This window comes from Poromitra crassiceps (genome assembly GCF_964638095.1).
Source record: "Poromitra crassiceps genome assembly, chromosome: 28".
Taxonomy (NCBI): domain Eukaryota; kingdom Metazoa; phylum Chordata; class Actinopteri; order Beryciformes; family Melamphaidae; genus Poromitra; species Poromitra crassiceps.
The window spans coordinates 11,090,403-11,113,025 of record NC_139651.1 but is presented as its reverse complement, the minus strand read 5'-3'; the positions used below and the strand labels follow the sequence as shown (position 1 = coordinate 11,113,025).

Below are 22,623 nucleotides of genomic sequence, written 5' to 3'. Positions count from 1 at the left end.
TTAATTTGCATGCACTACTAAAGTCACACGCTAATTAGCTAATTAGCATCAAACAAAGCTTCTTCTATTTTGCAATGCAGATGTGCGCACATCAAGCCAGCAGCTGGCATAGATCTGAGAGCTCCATCACATTTTATTCATAGGGACATCTTGGATTTCCACCTATATGCACCATTCTAAACTTTAAATTAGATTGAAAGACCTTGTCATTAATGAGGCCACAGGAGTCGCATATTAAATTATCTGCATCCTCTGTTCAAAGGCACAACTGTTGAATTAACTACAGCACCGGGAAGTATTTTCTCAACTCCCAACACTACAGTTTAGTTTTACAGCAGTTGGAAAGCCAAAATGGAAATTGGAGGCCCACTGATGCCAAGATTCCGAGAATGATTTTCAGTCGACCATTTTCAATTCACAATGCAGTCACGACACATATGCAGCGCAGTGCATATTATAAATACAGTCAGTTACTCATGCTGCTGCTTCTCATTTCTCAGTAGTGGCATCGGGTGAACTGAAGGAGAAAAGGCTCAGAGGATAATACTAAATCATATCGACACACGAAAATACTAAATCATATCAACACACGCTAGTTTGGAGAAAACATATAAGCAGAAATGAAACGGAACAAAACGGAAAAAAAAGTGGATGCACAACTTAAATGAGCAATGGTGCTTTTCAATACAACACACGGATTCACATACATGTCACATACATGTCACTGAGCATTTAAATACATAATACTGCAGCAAGTGGTTCCAATACATTGTTGTGCCTACATAGTATTTTTTACAGTCTATATGGCTTACACAGCTCATGGGAAGCACTGTAGCACATACCAACTGAAACAGCAGGGTACCCTGCTTCAACTGCTGCAAGAACCTGGACTCTGTACTTATGACTGCATTATCACAATATCATAACCGAACATTATTCTAATATTACAAAATACACTCGTGTAAAGTTCAGCTTCAGCAAGCATAATAGTGAGTATTGGACAGAGGGTGAAACCAGCCAACCTACTGCCAATCTGTTCAGTGAAACACAGTAAACATATAAAAAAAAACATTTTGGAGTAATACTGTCAAATTTACAAATGCCCCCCCCCCCCCCCCCCCCCCCCCCCCCAGACGTGCGCACGCACGCACGCGCGCACACACACACACACACACACACACACACACACACACACACACACACACACACACACACACACACACACACACACACACACACCAATATTTTTTATGCAGAGCTTGAAATAACTACAACTGCACAACTTCCCTATAATAACTCAATTATGCGGTTTCAAATACATTTGTTCACTAAAATAGCTCGAGTACATTGGTGGACCGACTTGACGATGTAACATTTGACCAGGGCTTCATAGGATATATTAGTGTTGTCGGTTTCTGTGTCTATCAATGGGTGTCAATTTAGGGTCACAATAATACATCCCCAAGAATGATTTATTATGATTATTATTAATCATAGTATTAAGTTTTCTCATTCTGCTCCTCCATGTAGAGACCCTACAAACAGCTCGGGATCTGCTGTCAACAAATATATCAAAGCTCTTCCAATTAGACGAAACGCGTTTCACAGCTTTACAATGGTCTGAGAATCGGTATTAAAAATAACCGCTAACATGTTTTCCACATCTAGCCCTACGTGTGAAGAAGAGGGATGGTGAGCGCGCACCATGATTTCATTATTCTGTGACAAGTTTCTAAAAAAGAATTGCAATAACACTGGGATCAGAAAGATCAATATATCCTTCAGAAGTCTGCATAGATTAGTTTTCCTGAATGTCTTTCTTGGCACGAGTCCTATTTTAAATACACTTTGTTCAGAGGAGATTGCTTCTTCAAAACTCTTTACCCTTTGTCTTCTGTATGAAAATACTCTATGTATAACTGAGTTTAATTCATGGCTCCCAGTGTACTCCTTTAATCCTACATTTGAAATCCTACTATTAAATGCATATATAATTAACCAACTATCAGTGTGTCCTTTGCTACAGTGTTTAACCCATTCATACCTGATGCAGCAGTATATCCCTCATTTGTGTGTGTATCCCTTTAAGACCGCGAACCGCGTCACGGGATACACACGCAAATGCTGCATCAGGTGTCAATGGGTTAAGGCAGGAATGGATGAAAGGTGTGATTACAGATGTCAAATTTGCAGAGGCCATCTGTGCATTTCCTGTATCCGCTGGTGATCTCGTTCGGTGAGGACGCCTGCAGGGACCGGCTCAGTCCGAGTCGTCGTCTGAGGAATCATCTGGAACACGAAAGACAACAGTCAAAAACATCTCAGCGACAACAGCGTTACTTGACTTGATGAGTCTACAGAAGAGCATTTGGACAAAGTTTCTAACACGTTTCTAATGACCAGAGATGGGAAGTAACTAAGTACAAATACTTTGTTACTGTACTTGTGTAGGATTTTCAGGTATCTGTACTTGACTGAGTATTTATTTTTCTGACAACTTTTTACTTTTACTCCCTTCAAGTTAACACAAAATGTCTGTACTTTCTACTCCTTACATTAAAAATCCTTAATTCCAGTATTGGTTAGCTATCCTTGTAGAGGCATTTCTACTCGACCAGTTCACAGACGTTTTCTATCACACAATAGCCCATGTGATCCAATAGTTTGGAGGTGAAGATTGATGTGTTTAGGTATTTTCATTTCATTTAGATTTTACTGGTGTCTAAAGAATAAATGTAAATCTTCCATTTAGTGTGTGTAAATTATTATAAGTGTGTAAGTTATTTTTTATTTTTATTTTAACAGGTTCACAGATACTCATTGCTGCTGTTGTGTTTTTGACTGGGATTGCAACAATTTGTTGGTACACCCCCCCCCCCCCCTTCCCTATCAATTGGGTTAGGGCAGGGGTGGGCAACTATTTTTCATGGGGGGCCACATGAGAAATCCAGATTGTTGCCGGGGGCCGGACAAATATTGTCATGCCGTAATGGATGGGCAACTTTGATGATAGAGAGGGCCACAAAAAAAGTCCTCGCTACCAGATTTTGCTGAGGGCTGAACGGCGCCAGCGCGAAAAAATTGGGGCATTTGAAGCCAGGTTTAGAGGAATAACTAATTTTAAATTAACAGTTGTGATGTCATTATTCAGTCTTAAGCACCAATATTTGATCCTTTTCTCACTCCTATGTCACCACCTGCTCTCCCTGCAGGGCTTGAAATTAACTTTTTTCACCACCTGCCAATATGGCTGCTAGATTTTAAAGTTACCAGCCAATTAGAATTTCCACTAGCCGAAATGTTTTTCTTGAAATAAACCAGAATATGAGTGGGTTAATTTAAGCATAAGTATCAGTAAGTGGCCCGGGATTCTCAAAGCCTGTGTTGACGGTCACACAAGAACAAAAATGCACTCTTGAAGCTAAATAAATCCAAAACCAACAAGTTAATTATTTAAATTTCTACTTCAATGTCATTTCTTACACATGAGATTACTTTTAGCCTTTTAGTCATAAATATTATTGAAAGATATTCCATATTTCAGACTGAAATGCTATAACAGAAGAGTATTGCCCAGAATGACATGAACATTTGGACACTTATTCAGCGGGTATATTGCATGTTGCGTTCAAGTGCACTGTAAAAAAAAAAAAAAATTATTATTATTTTTATTTTTTTTGCAATTCCATCGCGGGCCACACAGGGGGCGCCCGCGGGCCGCATACGGCCCGCGGGCGTATGTTGCCCATGTATGGGGTTAGGGTATGGTCGTGGTTAAGAAAACCCTAATCTTAACCACATCTATTTTACTTGCTGCATGTTCTGTGTGTTTGAGCTGGGCTGTAATCCAGTGGTGAAAGACAATGCCTTCCAAGCCAAAGGTTTGTAGTTTGAATCCCGGTAAGGACAAATAGACTTTTCGAGTCTTTCATTGGGAAAGCTGTGACAAAACTGGCTGAGATCTATTCTAAGTCACCCAGGCTGTGTAGTCTAGGGGTTAAGCTGTCCGCCTCGAATGTGGAGAAGTGCAGGTTTGATTCCTGCAGGAGAGTATGATCTCTCCTCCCCCCACCCTCCCCTCTAAAAGAATTGTGGATTATTATGAATATTTTTAATCACATTTTTTATTTTATTAAACATTGAAAAAGGACTGATACGTCTGTCAAATACATTTGTAATCTTTGCATCTGAGCCAGTTGAATCAGTACTTCTACTTGAGTCTTTTTTACACAATTAACTGTACTTGTACTTAAGTAAAGAAAGTGTGTACTTTTCCCATCTCTGCTAATCAGCGAACAACGAGACGACTGAGACGTAAAGGAGAAAAGTTGCCGTTACATTTTATTTATTTATTTGTATTAAAGACTTGCCACCCCCCCCCCCCCCCCCCCCATTTTCTCCCCACTTTAGTTGTACTTGGCCAATCCCCCTGCTGTCCCAGTCTGCAGATCTGGGGAGAGTTATATACTAGCACATGCTTCCCTCAAATACAGTCGCCAGGAACTTCTTCTCACCTGACAGCGAGGTGTTTCACCAGCTGGACATCGCTATTAACAACCCCCCCCCCCCCCCCCATGTGTTTCAGAGATGTGAAGTCAGTAGAAATCAACATGCAGGTTGCCATTTCCTCTTTGTAGGTTTCATTTCGAGCCTAACCTCAGGAAGGGGATGAAGGCAGGAGGATGTCAGAGTACGTACTTGCGTTACCTTGCTGTCTTGATGGCTCGTCATGTGGCTCGCCGCCTTGCTTGAGGAAATCTGCCAGGTCGTTAAAAATGATGTAAAAGTCTAAGGCGAACACGATGGTGGCGATGAAGCCAAATATCTGTCGAGAGAACGTGCTTTGATATCAATGCAGCATGGAAGTAGAACACAATATGCAGACAAAAACAAGTCATACTAGTTGAGGTGCGGTGCGAGCTCTGAGGAGATCATTCAAAAGTCAAGTTTACCCCAGCGGCCTTGGAGGAACCGTCCATATATTTGGACACTGCAATTATGGAGATGATGAAAAAGATGATGGAGGCACTCACGCACCTCAGGAAATCCTTTGAGAGAGAGACAAATAACACAAGAGAGAGAGACAAATAACATGAGAGACAAATAACACAAGAGAGAGACAAATAACACAAGAGAGAGAGACAAATAACACAAGAGAGAGAGACAAATAACATGAGAGACAAATAACACAAGAGAGAGAGACAAATAACACGAGAGACAAATAACACAAGAGAGAGACAAATAACACAAGAGAGAGACAAATAACACAAGAGAGAGATACAAATAACACAAGAGAGAGACAAATAACACAAGAGAGAGAGAGACAAATAACACAAGAGAGACAAATAACACACTGAGTCAATGTGGGGAATGTACTTCAGCCTGGTTTTCTTCACACAGTGGTGCATCATCACAGCTGTTCTCACAGTTCATCTTCTCAGCATGCATTATGATGCATTATGATGCATTATGATGCATTATGATGCATATCCAGGGGCAAACGTTTTTGAATTTTGAAATGTGGAACGTGCACTCACCATAAGAGGCCAATGAAACCCTTTAAATCGCTCGTTGAATTTGGTGGCGTAGGCGAACAGCAAGAAGAGGGCAGCCAGGAACTCGAGGAGGGGCACCGTGAGGAAGGCCGCCGCTGTGGACGCCGTGAAACACACGAACGATATGAAGGACAGAGCCTGAAAAAGACAATGAAACACATGCAGAGAGCCAACAGTTAGTGGGACACGTACAGGGGCGGACTGGGATCATAATTCAGGCCGGGCATTAGATACCAAGCAGGCCAGGCCGATACGGCGTGCCGGCGTCCGAAGGGCGGCGCCGAAAAATTTGGGCCGTTTGAAGCCAGATTTGGGCCGTTTGAAGCCCAATTTGGGTCGTTTAAAGCCAGATTTGGGCCGTTTGAAGCCAGATTTGGGCCGTTTGAAGCCCAATTTGGGCTGTTTGAAGCCCAATTTGGGCCAAGTCCAATTTTACAATGAGATGCACCCACTTTAAACCTGAATAAAGTAATAAAACCACTAGTAAACCAGTAGGCGGCGCCTGGCCTGCTGTTCAGTGAGTGGCCTGGCCTGGCCTGCAATTTTTTTTTTTTTGCAGGCCAGGCCAGGCCAGGCCACCGGGCATTTCCCCGACGTGCCCGATTATGCAGTCCGCCCCTGGACACGTATGAAGAGATCAGCGGGAAGTTTAGAGCCTGGGTGACTTACAGTGGATCTCTAGGCATTTTTGCTCCGGCTCTCCCAATGAAAGACTCAAAAACATTTGAACCATACCCTAACCCAATTGATACGGATATGGGCGCTCAGCTCCCATTGGCTCACCGAGTGATTACATTCTCCCTTCATCACCAAACTGTCCCACACACACACTGACTGCCCCCAAGCTGATTCACACAGGCCTACTTCCTGTATCAAGCTGTAAGGAGATACAGCTGCTAAAAGACAAGGTTTATTCACACAGGCTGGTATACTCTCTCTCTCTCTCTCTCTCTCTCTCTCTCTAACACACACACACACACACACGTTCAAACACACAAACAGGAAGATGTCTAATGGAGCAAAAGCATTAAACTGTCATGATAAAGTTTCTGAAAGCAGAATATATAAATATAATAATAATATATAATATATGATGCGTCGTGAAAACGTAATGGCTGTTAGTTATTCGAGCCTGCCTTGCCTTGAGGCTCTCTGTGTTGGAAATGCTGGACAAACCCTATCAGCCCGAGCGAGTCCAGACACTGTAATGTTAAACAGGCCCGGCCATCTTGTCTTTGTTCCAGCCAGTCATCTAAACCACAGACGGCCCGAGGCGAGAGGGGAGAACCTCCCCCTGACTCAACCCAAACTGCTGCTGCAGCTGCTGCTACTTTACATCAAAACACTGCTACCGTGCAACTCATCCCTGTAGGTTAACACCAACAGACGGGTCAAATACTGCTACCGTGCAACTCATCCCTGTAGGATAACACCAACAGACAGGTCAAATACTGCTACCGTGCAACTCATCCCTGTAGGATAACACCAACAGACGGGTCAAATACTGCTACTGTGCAACTCATCCCTGTAGGTTAACACCAACAGACAGGTCAAATACTGCTACCGTGCAACTCATCCCTGTAGGTTAACACCAACAGACAGGTCAAATACTGCTACCGTGCAACTCATCCCTGTAGGATAACACCAACAGACAGGTCAAATACTGCTACCGTGCAACTCATCCCTGTAGGTTAACACCAACAGACAGGTCAAATACTGCTACCGTGCAACTCATCCCTGTAGGATAACACCAACAGACAGGTCAAATACTGCTACCGTGCAACTCATCCCTGTAGGATAACACCAACAGACAGGTCAAATACTGCTACTGTGCAACTCATCCCTGTAGGATAACACCAACAGACAGGTCAAATACTGCTACCATGCAACTCATCCCTGTGTAGGATAACACCAACAGACAGGTCAAATACTGCTACCATGCAACTCATCCCTGTAGGATAACACCAACAGACAGGTCAAATACTGCTACCATGCAACTCATCCCTGTAGGATAACACCAACAGACAGGTCAAATACTGCTACCGTGCAACTCATCCCTGTAGGTTAACACCAACAGACAGGTCAAATACTGCTACCATGCAACTCATCCCTGTGTAGGATAACACCAACAGACAGGTCAAATACTGCTACCATGCAACTCATCCCTGTAGGATAACACCAACAGACAGGTCAAATACTGCTACCGTGCAACTCATCCCTGTAGGATAACACCAACAGACGGTTCAAATACTGCTACTGTGCAACTCATCCCTGTAGGATAACACCAACAGACAGGTCAAATACTGCTACTGTGCAACTCATCCCTGTAGGATAACACCAACAGACAGGTCAAATACTGCTACCGTGCAACTCATCCCTGTAGGATAACACCAACAGACAGGTCAAATACTGCTACCATGCAACTCATCCCTGTAGGATAACACCAACAGACAGGTCAAATACTGCTACCGTGCAACTCATCCCTGTAGGATAACACCAACAGACGGTTCAAATACTGCTACTGTGCAACTCATCCCTGTAGGATAACACCAACAGACAGGTCAAATACTGCTACTGTGCAACTCATCCCTGTAGGATAACACCAACAGACAGGTCAAATACTGCTACTGTGCAACTCATCCCTGTAGGATAACACCAACAGACAGGTCAAATACTGCCATCGTGCAACTCATCCCTGTAGGATAACACCAACAGACAGGTCAAATACTGCTACCGTGCAACTCATCCCTGTAGGATAACACCAACAGACAGGTCAAATACTGCTACTGTGCAACTCATCCCTGTAGGATAACACCAACAGACAGGTCAAATACTGCCATCGTGCAACTCATCCCTGTAGGATAACACCAACAGACAGGTCAAATACTGCTACTGTGCAACTCATCCCTGTAGGATAACACCAACAGACAGGTCAAATACTGCTACTGTGCAACTCATCCCTGTAGGATAACACCAACAGACAGGTCAAATACTGCCATCGTGCAACTCATCCCTGTAGGATAACACCAACAGACAGGTCAAATACTGCTACCGTGCAACTCATCCCTGTAGGATAACACCGACAGACAGGTCAAATACTGCTACCGTGCAACTCATCCCTGTAGGATAACACCAACAGACAGGTCAAATACTGCTACCGTGCAACTCATCCCTGTAGGTTAACACCAACAGACAGGTCAAATACTGCTACCGTGCAACTCATCCCTGTAGGATAACACCAACAGACAGGTCAAATACTGCTACCATGCAACTCATCCCTGTAGGATAACACCAACAGACAGGTCAAATACTGCTACTGTGCAACTCATCCCTGTAGGATAACACCAACAGACAGGTCAAATACTGCTACTGTGCAACTCATCCCTGTAGGATAACACCAACAGACAGGTCAAATACTGCTACCATGCAACTCATCCCTGTAGGATAACACCAACAGACAGGTCAAATACTGCTACCGTGCAACTCATCCCTGTAGGATAACACCAACAGACAGGTCAAATACTGCTACCATGCAACTCATCCCTGTAGGATAACACCAACAGACAGGTCAAATACTGCTACCGTGCAACTCATCCCTGTAGGATAACACCAACAGACAGGTCAAATACTGCTACTGTGCAACTCATCCCTGTAGGATAACACCAACAGACAGGTCAAATACTGCTACCATGCAACTCATCCCTGTAGGATAACACCAACAGACAGGTCAAATACTGCTACCGTGCAACTCATCCCTGTAGGATAACACCAACAGACAGGTCAAATACTGCTACCATGCAACTCATCCCTGTAGGATAACACCAACAGACAGGTCAAATACTGCTACCATGCAACTCATCCCTGTAGGATAACACCAACAGACGGGTCAAATACTGCTACCGTGCAACTCATCCCTGTAGGATAACACCAACAGACAGGTCAAATACTGCTACCATGCAACTCATCCCTGTAGGATAACACCAACAGACAGGTCAAATACTGCTACCGTGCAACTCATCCCTGTAGGATAACACCAACAGACAGGTCAAATACTGCTACCGTGCAACTCATCCCTGTAGGATAACACCAACAGACAGGTCAAATACTGCTACCGTGCAACTCATCCCTGTAGGATAACACCAACAGACAGGTCAAATACTGCTACCGTGCAACTCATCCCTTCTTTTACAACATCTACTACACCTGTGTGACTTCACATTGCGTCCCGGGTCTCTTGCTCGTCCGTTGGTGTGGCTGAGACTGAGAAAGCTCGTAAGAAAGACAGGGTGGTCTGACACACTGTGTATAATAATGCATGCACAGCAGGCTATCTGTCTGACTAATGCTGCTAAGAATGCTAAAGCTACAAGTTGTTTTCACTGGAAGCAGAATCTAATGTCTCTCAGCTCCACCGCCTGTACACTTTGAATTGTATCAGAAACACAGTAAAACTATTTGGCTTTATTACAACATAAACAGTTTTGCAGCTACCACACCGGATATATTTGCAGCTCCAGCAATGCACTCCCACACAGTGGCCTTGACACAATACTGCACTGTACCAGAGGTGACATACTGTATGCAATAGTATCACAAAGCCATGACGAAGCCTAGACTAAACGACTGCTGAATCACATTTTGACTTGTTAGAGTAGTCCTGGGTACAGAAGCAGGTTACAGCCACCAGTGTTGGGCAAGTTACTCAGGAAAAGTTACTTATTACTCATTTCAAAAGTAATAAAACTACTATCCTCTTTATTGGAACAACAATGATTACCTATTAGAGGAGTCATCATCAAGCAAACTGCATGTTTTTGTTTTTAATCTACGTAGGACAAAAACTAAGCGCGAGAGTAGTCTCACATAGCTAGACCCATCTCTACACTGCCTGGCGCTGTGCCAGGCAGTGCTGGAGAAAGTCATGCAGTAACTCCAAGTTACATTGATTAGTAACTGTAATACCGTTTTGGAAATTATAATCCCTGGATTACATTCTAGTGAAAAGTGATAAAATGGCCAGAAACTGGCAAGCTAATCAGCTTTTTTACTACTGTTGCTACATCTATTCTGCTCATAAATGCCTCTTTTCATCTGAAGTCTGTGCTGGTGATATTATTCTTTACCGAGCTTTCGACCAGACACTGCGCGTTGTGACGGCTGGGAGCTCTAACCCGGAAAAAATCATATCACCAGCACAGACTTCAGACGAAAAGAGGCATTTATGAACAGCGTCGAGCTTTCTAAGCCCGACGTCGAGAAGCTATGAACCCTTCTTCTCAAGTATGTGGCTTTGAAATGTTTCTGTGACACTTGTAAATACGTGCGTATCGCTGATTTAGACAGCTTGGCAGCCAGAGTCGCAGGCAAGTCTATGTACGGAGACGGGACTCTTGTAGGGTAGCATAGTCTACCCGGGAAGAGGAGAAACGGGGCTATCTCGCATCTTGCCACAAATAGAAGGTGCAGACCATAAATTAGGGCCTATGTTATGTTGAATCCTGTGGAACCGTATCACACACGTGACATGACCCTTCTCTCTCGGTCTCTCACTCACATACACACACACACACACACACACACACACACACACATTCAGATTTAATAGTTTTGTTTGTTGATCCCAGCAAACTTGAGCATGGGACAGCCAAGGAGAGTGGGAGCAGAAAGGCTGTATTGTGTCTGTAAGTGCAGAGGGACAGAGACAGAGACAGACACTGGGGACTGTCTGCCTCCGGCTAGAGATTATTATGGCATCAGTGTGAAGGAGACAGACTGAATGTCACATGACAGAACTGTGAGGGTTAATGCAGATTTTTCTATTTGTTCAGTCCCCTCTATACTACCCCCCCCCCCCCCGATTTAGATAGAGTGATTTGTTTTGTAAGTAAGTGAAAGTTAGAGAAAATCTTATCTTTTGTGAATCATCAGCAGAATTATTTCATTGGGAGGACCCTTCCCACACACACACACACACACACACACACACACACACACACACACACACACACACACACACACACACACACACACACACACACACACACACACACACACACACACACACACAGTCATTTCCTGATTCGTTGAGTTTGAAAATACAGACTTTTACTTGAACTTTTAAGTCAGCAATGATCAATTATTTCTCCATTGGCTTTTGCAGCAACTATTTTAATGGATCATGCATAAATACTATGCATAACTTTAAGAACGCTTTATTATATTGACCGTTATTCATCTTTGACTAGACGACTCTCAAAACGACCTAAGACAATGGGGCTACTGAACAAAACAGACCGCTGAGATGCTGCGTATAGCTGCCTATTTAACAGTCTTTGGGCAGTAAAGTGTCTCCACATTCCAGTCTTAAAAGTTTACTACAAGTTTCAACAGTTGACCTCATCGTTGCTGTGAAGCCCGACTAACGCTCCTCCCTTGTTTAATGGAAACCTTGTGATGGAAACATTGGCTGACCTATATTTTGAAAATGAAAGAATTGAGCAGTTGAACAATCTGCTCAAGTAAATTCGACCTGTGTATTAATTAGGCTATAGCTTTCATATATATATAGCTGTGTGAAAACTCAGTAACTTCATGGAGAAAGAAAATAAAACGCATAGCCTATCCAAAGCGCGTAATGGCGCGGGCTGGCTCATGCATTGGTTGAACTACAGGCACTTCTACTTTAGTTATTAAGAAAACAAAAAGGGAACAAAGATGGTTCGGGTTCATTTCTTACCACTTCAGCAATAAGCAGCATTCCTTTCCTGGACGTGGCGAACTCTTTGCTCGGCAGAATGGAGAGGAGGACACTTTGGCGCGGCGGCTCGGTCGAGTTGGGTGCCTCGATGTCCCCCATTATTGCGAAGAAGAATAGCTCTTCTTCTCAAAACCCGCACCGCTTCAGTCGGCGTCAGACTTGAGGCAAAACGCAAAGCTACGTGTAGGCGTGTGGCTTCTGCTTCTTCTGCGTGTGGAAACGGAAACAATGACAGCGCGGAAACGCGGCTCTGTCTCGAGTCGCTCCCAAAAGCGCAACATCTGCTGCACAACTACTGCATTCTCCAGATGTGAAACGTGACGCCGCAGCCAGCTGCGCAATAAAACACACAGCCGAATTTATAGTGATGTGCGACTGAACGGAAAGATTCAGCTCATGGTGTCACAAGAGAAAGGACATAGAAATAAGCTATCACAATAAAGGCTTTTATTGTTCACTTTTCTCCAAACAATAGGTTTAACCATCAAAGTCAAGTCCATATTATGTAGGCTAAACATCTTCCAAAGTAAAATGTCTATTTCAAATATTTCAATTAAAATGTGGATCCATCTACCACATCCACTTGTGCAAATGTTTTAACTAATTAACTAATTGACTAATTGACTAGCCTACTAATTAGGCTACAATAAGTTGATGCCTATTATTCAGATTTCAGAGCACATGCTTTACTATGAGCCAGGAACGTCTTTTGAACTAGTCTTCATTTAACCCATTGCACTTCTTGGCTGGTTGAGGGTGATGATCTTGGAGAGCATGAAGGCGTCCACACACAGCAGCACCGCTGACACTAAACCCATTATCTGCAAACAGAGAGCGCATCTCAGAATCAATTCAACGACAGGTCAAGGCTTCCGCCAGTGGTGTGTGTGTGTGTGTGTGTGTGTGTGTGTGTGTGTGTGTGTGTGTGTGTGTGTGTGTGTGTGTGTGTGTGTGTGTGTGTGTGTGTGTGTGTGTGTGTGTGTGTGTGTGTGTGTGTGCGCACACGCTAATAGACCCTTTTCACGGTGGCCATTTTGTGTCGAAAAGGCAGGACCAACACAGGTGCAAGCAGAACACTAACGAGAATTTCCAAATTCCATCATTGGAAGTAACCCTCATTAGTGTTCTGCTTGCACCTGTGTTGGTCCTGCCTTTTCGACAGCCAATGTGAAAAGGGTCTATTTGTCATGTGGACTTCTAGTCTGCTTCTGCTGCAGGGCATCCCTTTGTTCAGACAAAAGCAATCATTGAAAACGATTTTTATTGTGTTGGCTATCCAAATCCAAATTTGAACCAGAACTTAATAATTGAGATTCCAATTATAGATTAAGGGAATATTCTCTCACCCCTCCGCACAGCGTGCCCTTGATGGGCGTGCCCTTGGCTGTGTATGAAGTAGACAAGGCAAGCGAAGACAAGACGATCAAGAAGGCCGCTGCAAACGCTGAATTGACAAAATCCTGAAGAGAGGAGAGAAATAGAAACACCACAGAACACAATGACATCGATTAGAGACCAGATCAAGCAGATAAAGTCACAATTTGTTAAAGTCGCATTTGCATTTATTTCAAAACTTGTAGAATATAGCCTATATCAGGGGTCTTCAAAGTGGTGGGCCTCCCCAGGGGGGCTCGCTCCAAGCAGGTTTCAAGGGAGGCTCCATGAATGGAAGTGAAAAAATATTACATTATCAAATCAAATCATCAAATCAGCTTTTATTTCTATAGCACCTTTCATACATCAAATGCAATTCAAAGTGCTTAACAGTAAAAAAAAATAAGTAGAGTAAAAGACAGTAAAAATACAATAAAAACAATACAACAAACAACAGTGGTGCATAGGAAAAGCAAATTAAAATATGAAGGAGGAGGAAGTCAGGGGAATGCGAGACTAAAAAGATGTGTTTTAAGTTTTCTTTTAAAAGTGTGTTTGGTTTGTGATGCCCTCAGATGCTCTGGCAGGCTATTCCAGAGGCGAGGACCATAAACACTGAACTGAAACAGCCGTCTCTCCGTACTCCTTAGTCCTCACCATAGACTGGTCCTCACCCAGGGAACAACTAACAGGCCTGTGCCAGAGGATCTGAGGGGTCTAGGGGGGACATAGGATGTTAGCATATCTGAGAGGTACTCAGGTGCAAGGCCGTTGAGTGATTTAAAAACCAATAGAAGAATCTTAAAATCTATTCTGAAGCCAGTGATGGGACCTCAGGACAGGGGAAATGTGTGCTCTCCTCCTGGTCTCAGTCAGTACACGCGCAGCAGCATTCTGAATGATTTGAAGCTTGTTTATGGCTTTCTTAGGAAGACCAGAGAAGAGAGCACTGCAGTAGTCAAGCCTGGTAGAAATAAAAGCATGCATACATTTCTCAGTATCTGCCTGGGAGAGAAACAGTCGTACTTTAGTAATATTTCTAAGGTGGTAAAATGCAGTTTTAGTTATGGTATTCATGTGATAGTTGAAATTCAAATCAGGATCTAAAAACACACCACGGCTCTTTGCTAAGGGCTTGTTATTTTGAGCCAGGGATTTTAAGTCAGTGCACAGTCTCTCTCTCTGGGCCTTTGCTCCAATAATTAAAACCTCTGTCTTATCCTTGTTCAGTTGGAGGACATTTTGTGACATTGACATGTTGATATGATCAATGCATTGAACCAGTTTATCGATAAGGCTAGTGTCATGCGGTGAAAGAGAAATGTAAAGTTCATCATTATTCCACTTTCCCAGAGTCGGAATCTAATAAATACCTTCAGACAGACCTTCATGTATTTGGTGTAGTCTGAAGTATGTCAAACAGCAATATCAGGCTATCTTGGCACAACTGTTGAGTGTCTTATGGGACCAAACAACATCATCTTGATGCCATAGGCTGGGCATAGGCATGAGTGAGCACTTTGTCCAAGTTTTGTCTGGGGGGAGGCCCACAGTTTCACACTTTGAAACCCCCTGGCCTACATTCATGCAGGACACATGGTGGTACGGCAAAAAGGTGATATTCTGGCCCGTGTGTAACTCTAAAAACAACTTGCACGCACATAGCCTACTCTTTTGTTGGAAGGACTATAATAAACTCAGCAGTTGTGCTCCAACAGATCACACTCAGCAGTTGTGCTCCAACAGATCACTTACCAAGACAGGCCAGAATAAGAAAGTGATCCTCTTGGTCAGCTGGAATAAGAACAGCAATATCAGCCCCAAAGTGCACACAACCTCCAAGGCTGTGGCTGCAATGAACTGCGGATTGCCTGCAGTGGCGAAACACACAAACGCCACAAACAGAGTCACCTAGAGAAGAAGAAATATATTATATACATCATCATTTGAATCACTGCAACAAAACAACATCTCAATTGTAAAACTTTATGCAATGTGTTTCGCTTGTAGTCCCAAGGCCTGTGACTTTGCACTAAATGTCCAGCAGAGGGCAGCACATCAACCCATTGAATGGTCTATTGACTAAAGCAGTCTGCAGCATAGTCTCGCAGTAGCCAGCAGGAGGGTCTGCAGCCACGTAAACTCACATTTGCCTAACTTCTGTTTTCTTAAGAGGAAGTAGTCATCAGCTGTCAGTGTTGGGCAAGTTACTTTCAAAATGTAATATACTACATATTACTAGTTACTTTACAATATTACTGTCTGTGTAGAGTAACTCGTTACTTATCACACTACTTTTGCATTACTTTCACCAAAACAACAGCAGCAGCAGAATGACATCGCCGCCCCAGAACCATCCCGAAAAATAATTCCAACCGCCTTGAAGTCAGTGTAAACCGTCCAAAATTCTAAATGTTATCATTTTCCTTTGTTATTGTCATCTATAGTGGTTATTTGCATTAAAAAAAACACGTTTGATTAGGAAATTATTGTATCTTTATTAAAATATGTGCTTTGGTTTAAAAAAAAAAAAACTCAATTTGTAACTTGAGTTACTTGAGAAAGTAACTGGTATAATATTACTGAAATCCTATAAGTAATAAGTTATATTACTGAGTTACTGCTAAAAGTAATATATTACATGCAATATGTTACTTTTGTAATGAGTTACCCCCAACACTGTTAGTAATGTTATATTAGTGAGTTACTGCTAAAAGTAATATATTACATGTAATATGTAACTTTTGTAACGAGTTATCCCAAACACTGTCAGCTGTGACTGTGGGGTTTTCTGCCATTAATCTTTCTGTATCAACACTTTGCTTTCTTTGCTATAGCCTCTAAGCAGAAGCACTCTTAGCATTGCAGACTAATTGCATTAACATTGTTAAGTCAAAATCTTGCATAAATGCAATAAATAAATGGTTGTTTCACAGTATAACACTTTTGCGTCAAGAACCTCGTTCCCCTTCTTGGCTTGTGTCATTGCTGTCAGTGTGGACACTGCTCAGTGAAACTGTTTGACAAGTTACAAATGTTTGATCAGTCGAAACGTTTGATCATGTGTGATAATGTCTCACCATCTCTGCTAGCTTCATCATGCCCCTCGTGGATTTGAGAAAGGTGGTATCAAGCCCCGTGGAGGTTACTGGTGGTGTTAGATCCGACATGTTTGCTCTGGTCTCCTTTGTAAAAGTCTGTGGGGTCTGTTTCCTGAAACATGCAATTTCCCCTGAGCTGTGCAGCGTGTTTTCACACCTCCTCCTGCAACTGCCAACCCTCTGTCACGACTGAAGAGAGCAAGAAGACATCTCAAGTGATTATTGAATTAGGGCTGTGAATCTTCACTGGCCTCACGATTCGATTACGATTCAGAGGGCTACGATTCGATTATAAAACGATTATCGATGCATCTCGATGCATCTTAAATCGATGCATCACTTTTTTCCCCCAATACATGATTTATTTTTCTCCCTTTCTTTTTTCTCACTGTGTGGCTACTTTTAAAATAAAAGTGCATTTGGAATTGCATTGTATTATGATCCATAATTAAAATAAACAAATGCATGTACTTCCATAGAGACAGTCCGCATGTCTGGGAAGGCCCACAAAATGTTAACGGCTGGCGAGTGGGGTAAAACCGCCGATATATCTCATGGGCTGACTCACCAAAAGACAGTGCTGCGGCTCTAAACTACAGGTTTGGGGGTTCTAGAGCAGAACACAAGACGTCTGCTCAGATGTGCATTTACTGCGGTGGTTAAATCCCCGATCGTGTCTGCCTGGGCTGGGCTATCAGCTAAATTCTAACTTTGCTGAATGGATAGAACGGGGGAATTTACCCCACCCTGACCCCGCCCCCAGGCTAACCCAGCGTCTATTGTGGGCATTCCTAGAGCCTGTATGGGCGTTCCCAGACACGCGGACTGTCTCTATTATATTTTATTAGATTATAATTTATTTTTTATTTTTTTATTTTTTTATAATCGATTTTTGACATTTGTGAATCGATGCAGAATCGTGCACGTACGCATCGCGATGCATCTTATAATCGATTATTTTTGACACCCCTATATTGAATGTATTGCTCCATCATCTGCATGACTTTCACACGAACAGAAGTCTTCTTCATTGAGCTGCATTAGCAGTCCAAACCTCATTATTGCATAGATTATTCCACATTCACAAAGCTCTGGTCGTTTTGGGGTGAACTATTCCTTTAATATGTTGTGTGGCCATGTATAAGCAAATGGGCTATTCCTACATCACCGTGATAGGCTATTCCTACATCACTGTGATAGGCTATTCCTACATCACTGTGATAGGCTATTCCTACATCACCATGATAGGCTATTCCTACATCACTGTGATAGGCTATTCCTACATCACCATGATACAGTAGGCTATTTCTACATCACCGTGATAGGCTATTCCTACATCACTGTGATAGGCTATTCCTACATCACCATGATAGGCTATTTCTACATCACCGTGATAGGCTATTCCTACATCACCATGATAGGCTATTTCTACATCACCGTGATAGGCTATTCCTACATCACTGTGATAGGCTATTCCTACATCACCATGATAGGCTATTTCTACATCACCATGATAGGCTATTTCTACATCACCATGATAGGCTATTCCTACATCACCATGATAGGCTATTTCTACATCACTGTGATAGGCTATTTCTACATCACCATGATAGACTATTCCTACATCACCGTGATAGGCTATTCCTACATCACCATGATAGGCTATTCCTACATCACCGTGATAGGCTATTCCTACATCACCATGATAGGCTATTCCTACATCACCGTGATAGGCTATTCCTACATCACCATGATAGGCTATTCCTACATCACCATGATAGGCTAGTCCTACATCACCATGATAGGCTATTTCTACATCACCATGATAGGCTATTCCTACATCACCGTGATAGGCTATTCCTACATCACCGTGATAGGCTATTCCTACATCACCGTGATAGGCTATTCCTACATCACTGTGATAGGCTATTCCTACATCACCATGATAGGCTATTCCTACATCACCATGATAGGCTAGTCCTACATCACCATGATAGGCTATTCCTACATCACCATGATAGGCTAGTCCTACATCACCATGATAGGCTATTTCTACATCACCATGATAGGCTATTCCTACATCACCATGATAGGCTATTCCTACGTCACCGTGATAGGCTATTTCTACATCACCATGATAGGCTATTCCTACATCACTGTGATAGGCTATTCCTACATCACCATGATAGGCTATTCCTACATCACTAAAGGCTATTCCTACATCACCATGATAGGCTATTCCTACATCACTAAAGGCTATTCCTACATCACCATGATAGGCTATTCCTACATCACTAAAGGCTATTCCTACGTCACCATGATAGGCTATTCCTACGTCACCATGATAGGCTATTCCTACATCACCATGATAGGCTATCTATCTACTTTACATGTATATACACTACTATACATCTACTTTGTCCATCCATGACAAAAATAATTTTCAATAACAACTGTTTCAGACAGATGATTTTACTTATAATTCACTATATCACAATTCCAGTGGGTCAGAAGCTTGCATATGTTGACTGTGCCTTTAAACAGCTTGGAAAATTCCAGAAAATGATGAAATTTCTTTAGATTTAGAAGCTTCCGATAGGCTAATTGACACCATTTGAGTCAATTGGCGGTGTACCTGTGGAAGGCTTGGGGGGGGGATGGGGGGGGGGGGGGGGGGGGATGGAGCAAAGATATTACTTTTAGGAGACTTTAAATAAAAATTGAATTGTTTGGCCATAATGACCATGGTTCTATTTGGAGGAAAAAGGGGGAGGTTTGCAAGCCGAAGAACATCATCCCAACCATGAAGCACGGGGTTGGCAGCATCATGTTGTGGGGGTGCTTTGCTGCAGGAGGACTGGTGCACTTCACTAAATAGATGACATCAGGAGATGACATCACTTTTTGTGTCAAAGTACATTCATCTCTTCACCTTAACTCTCGTCTAGATGAGGATAAAAACCCACCTGGTGCAAAAGAAAAGGTGAGAGGAGGTAGGAAGGAGAGGATGGTAGCAAAGGCAAGTACAGTATGAAACAACGGGGGAGAGTTTCAAGCAGAAGAGTTGAATTTAAAAAGAGGAAGGGTGGATGAGAAGAAGTAACAAAGAAAGGAGACCGTTAAAAAATAAATGAGTTGTGACACTTTGGGGCCTCTTCTCCTTCCTCTATCTCGGAGGTTTTCAAAGTGGGAGTTGGGCCTCCCCAGGGGGGTTCCAAGCAGTTTCAGGAAAGGCTCAGTGAATGGAAATGAAAAAATATTACATTAGTTATCAAAAGGATATGTCATAGACTAGTCTAAATATGTGTGATTTGGTTAAAGAGACAGCTCAGAGATACAATAATTTGGGGGAATTTGAGTTTTCCGAAAAAGTCAGAATAAATGCCTTCAGACCTTTTTCATGCATTTGAAATTGTATTTTTGTTTTTTGCTCAAACCGAATGTTTTATGGTCACTCACGATCCAGGCCCATGGGCCCGTCATGTCATAATCTGCCTATGTATCTATATCTATATTATCTATATTATGTATCTATATTCATGCATTTACTTACAACCCCGAAAATAATCACAATGTTGTATAAAAAGTTCACTTTTATTGGGAACATCATGTCTTACAGTGCAACTAAAAAAATATACAGAATTATATTATTATGATGCCCTTAATATTATGCCCTTAAGCAATCATCATTGATGCAGTATGTCTGCATTGCAAATGTAAAAAAGCGCTTGTGGAAATAATGTCTTGTCGGTTGCACAGTTGCAAGAAAGCAGAATGAACAAAGTAATTTAGCATAATTCTGTTAAAAATTCATACAAACATTAAAATCCCCTTGATGTGACCTTCATCATGTGTTGTTCTTCAAAAGTGTTCATTAAAACATTTCACATACTTTAACAGAACAGGGTTGGTTGTTGATCTGTAGCATTAAGGCACAACTTCACTTCCTTCCTCATCCTGAGGTCTCATCCCTGGGAGGTGGGGCCTCAGTGAGGTGTGGTCGGGAGGTGTGGTCTCTGGCTCGGGAGGTGTGGTCTCTGGCTCCGGAGGTGTGGTCTCTGGCTCGGGAGGTGTGGTCTCTGGCACGGGAGGTGTGGCCTCAGTGAGGCCAGCTGCACTTCCAGGGCTCAGACTTGGGCACTTTGAGGCACTTTCCTAACTTCTCACAGCCTGCAGGGGCCCAGTTCTGTTAGAGCAGTAAGCACACGCATGTTTAGTTACAAAGGACGCTCTGTTATTCTCCTGTAAGAATAGAGAGCCAAAGTGAACGTCACTTCCTGCTTCAGCATGGTACCAGAGATTTTCATCCGCAATTTATTTTTCATAGACATTTCGTAAAATGCTTAGAAAAATAGTTTTACTTGGTCAAACCGAGCAATTCAGCTATATTTAGAATCGGGAGAGACCATAGAACATTTCACTCGGACCAAAACAAAAAACAACATCGAAAAAATAGTTTCTTTAAATCCGCAAAAGTTTTGGTCCTAGTGAAATGTTATGTGGTCTCTCCTGTTTCTAAATATAGGTGAACCGTTTGGTACAGAACCCCTATTAAATAAGACAGAAATGACAGGACACTGTAAACACAGGTCAAGACATTAAATCACACAGGACAGGACACAAAAATGACCTAAGGAACAGTGTTTATATTGTCCCCCACAAGGGGGCAGTGCTGTTACATGAATGATCCAGACGACAGCAGAGTGCAAAACACAATCTTCATCTCTTCTGAGTGATCCTTAAGGAAACAAAGCCATATACAGTAGCTCAATTCAGAGTGGTTTAAAGAGAGAGTCGCGCCAATGTAAGTGCAAAATGACAGTCACGTGACCCGCGTAGCTATAGCGTGTATGGGGGGAATAGTTCCAGGAAGTATGCATCAAATAAAGCTGATAATATACAATTTGATTCTTTAAAACATCTTACCCTTTCAAAAGTACATCACAAACCCTACAGCGCTATGTATGTGTTAACATCCTTTGTCTATTGGAGTGAATGGAGATGACACAACTCTTATATATCTCTATGATTTGGCTCAATTCAGTTGATTTGTAGATGTAATTTCCCTACAGAAGCCGAACACAGACAAACAATCAAGGAGAAAAGGTCCAGACGGAGCTGATGATGACTTCTGATTCCCTCAAACATGATAGAAATATCTTCTGCCAATAAGCAGCGTGTAAATAACAGTGGTAAACAAATATGAAAGGAAGAGACAGAACCTGCTGGAGCAGAACAATAATGCTCCTCAGGCTCCTGGCAGACTGAAGGCAGATAGATAGATAGATAGATAGATAGATAGATAGATAGATAGATAGATAGATAGATAGATAGATAGATAGATAGATAGATAGGATAGATAACTGAGAAAGGCTCGTCTATACAGAGTATACAGTGTGCTTTATCGATTCTTTCATAAAGCTTTTATCAATGTCTCTTATTTATTTAATGTATCTGATGTACAAGTGTGACAGGAGGGAACAGAGAGATAGGATGCAATAGAGAGGTTGTATAAGATTTACCCTAATGAACGTGTACTTTTTCCACATCTGGCTTTGAGGACCGCTGGATGAAAAGAAACATATCTGTTGTGTGTAAACAGACTGAATCTGGCTTTAAATCTACTGTAGCTTTGCTCCATCGCCTCTGGAGGTGGAGGGCAACACTAGCTAGCTTTGACTCGTGACAAAGCCTGTTTCTACGACCGTACTAAGAGAGTCTCTTTTGATTGATTTCATCGTTCAACAGATGATCCACAAAGCATCACCTCACCATCACGGCCAAGTCACACATGTTGAGCTGGGGAGCGCCCGGCACCAGCGTCGCCTTGTGCCTC

At 42.5% G+C, this 22,623-nt stretch overlaps 3 protein-coding genes across 4 annotated transcripts in view; all 3 read right to left on the bottom strand.

The window, feature by feature from the left end:
* Nucleotides 1–1,180: 1,180 nt before the first annotated feature.
* cmtm3 (CKLF-like MARVEL transmembrane domain containing 3) lies at nt 1,181–12,565 on the bottom strand. Of its 2 annotated transcripts, none has more exons than XM_083662487.1 (5): nt 12,292–12,565; nt 5,538–5,693; nt 4,953–5,048; nt 4,708–4,825; nt 1,181–2,289 (listed from the first exon to the last, which is right to left on the bottom strand). In XM_083662487.1, the coding sequence occupies exons 1-5, from the start codon at nt 12,409–12,411 to the stop codon at nt 2,261–2,263; spliced, it is 519 nt and encodes a 172-aa protein (XP_083518613.1). In that variant the 5' UTR covers nt 12,412–12,565; the 3' UTR covers nt 1,181–2,260. The 2 variants fall into 2 exon arrangements, with proteins under 2 accessions (XP_083518613.1, XP_083518612.1); XM_083662486.1 differs by having other exon boundaries at nt 4,699–4,825; nt 12,292–12,562.
* Nucleotides 12,566–12,762: 197 nt separating this feature from the next.
* cklf (chemokine like factor) lies at nt 12,763–16,894 on the bottom strand. Its single transcript, XM_083662270.1, has 4 exons — nt 16,767–16,894; nt 15,442–15,597; nt 13,659–13,772; nt 12,763–13,133 (listed from the first exon to the last, which is right to left on the bottom strand). Exons 1-4 carry the CDS (start codon nt 16,854–16,856, stop codon nt 13,038–13,040), a joined length of 456 nt encoding a protein of 151 aa, XP_083518396.1. The 5' UTR covers nt 16,857–16,894; the 3' UTR covers nt 12,763–13,037.
* A 3,498-nt stretch (nt 16,895–20,392) lies between these two features.
* Nucleotides 20,393–22,623, bottom strand: part of galns (galactosamine (N-acetyl)-6-sulfatase) — a 33,031-nt gene continuing 30,800 nt past the window's right edge. The window contains exons 13-14 of the mRNA XM_083662484.1: nt 22,560–22,623; nt 20,393–20,973 (exon numbers count right to left, since the gene is read on the bottom strand). The exon at nt 22,560–22,623 is cut by the window's right edge and continues 54 nt beyond it. Of these exons, the coding sequence (XP_083518610.1) occupies nt 20,887–20,973; nt 22,560–22,623 (151 nt within the window). The 3' untranslated portion in view covers nt 20,393–20,886. The remainder of the gene's footprint in view (nt 20,974–22,559) is intronic.

Coding starts and splice junctions, on each gene's coding strand:
- cmtm3 (XM_083662486.1), bottom strand. CDS start 12,411: ATGGGGGACATCGAGGCACCCAACTCGACCGAGCCGCCGCGCCAAAGT. Junction 5,049..5,537: donor GGTTTCATTGGCCTCTTATG/GTGAGTGCACGT, acceptor TCTCTCTCAAAG/GATTTCCTGAGGTGCGTGAG. Junction 2,290..4,698: donor AAGACAGCAAGGTAACGCAA/GTACGTACTCTG, acceptor TTCGTGTTCCAG/ATGATTCCTCAGACGACGAC.
- cklf (XM_083662270.1), bottom strand. CDS start 16,856: ATGTCGGATCTAACACCACCAGTAACCTCCACGGGGCTTGATACCACC. Junction 15,598..16,766: donor TGATGAAGCTAGCAGAGATG/GTGAGACATTAT, acceptor CTTCTTCTCTAG/GTGACTCTGTTTGTGGCGTT. Junction 13,134..13,658: donor AGGGCACGCTGTGCGGAGGG/GTGAGAGAATAT, acceptor CTCTGTTTGCAG/ATAATGGGTTTAGTGTCAGC.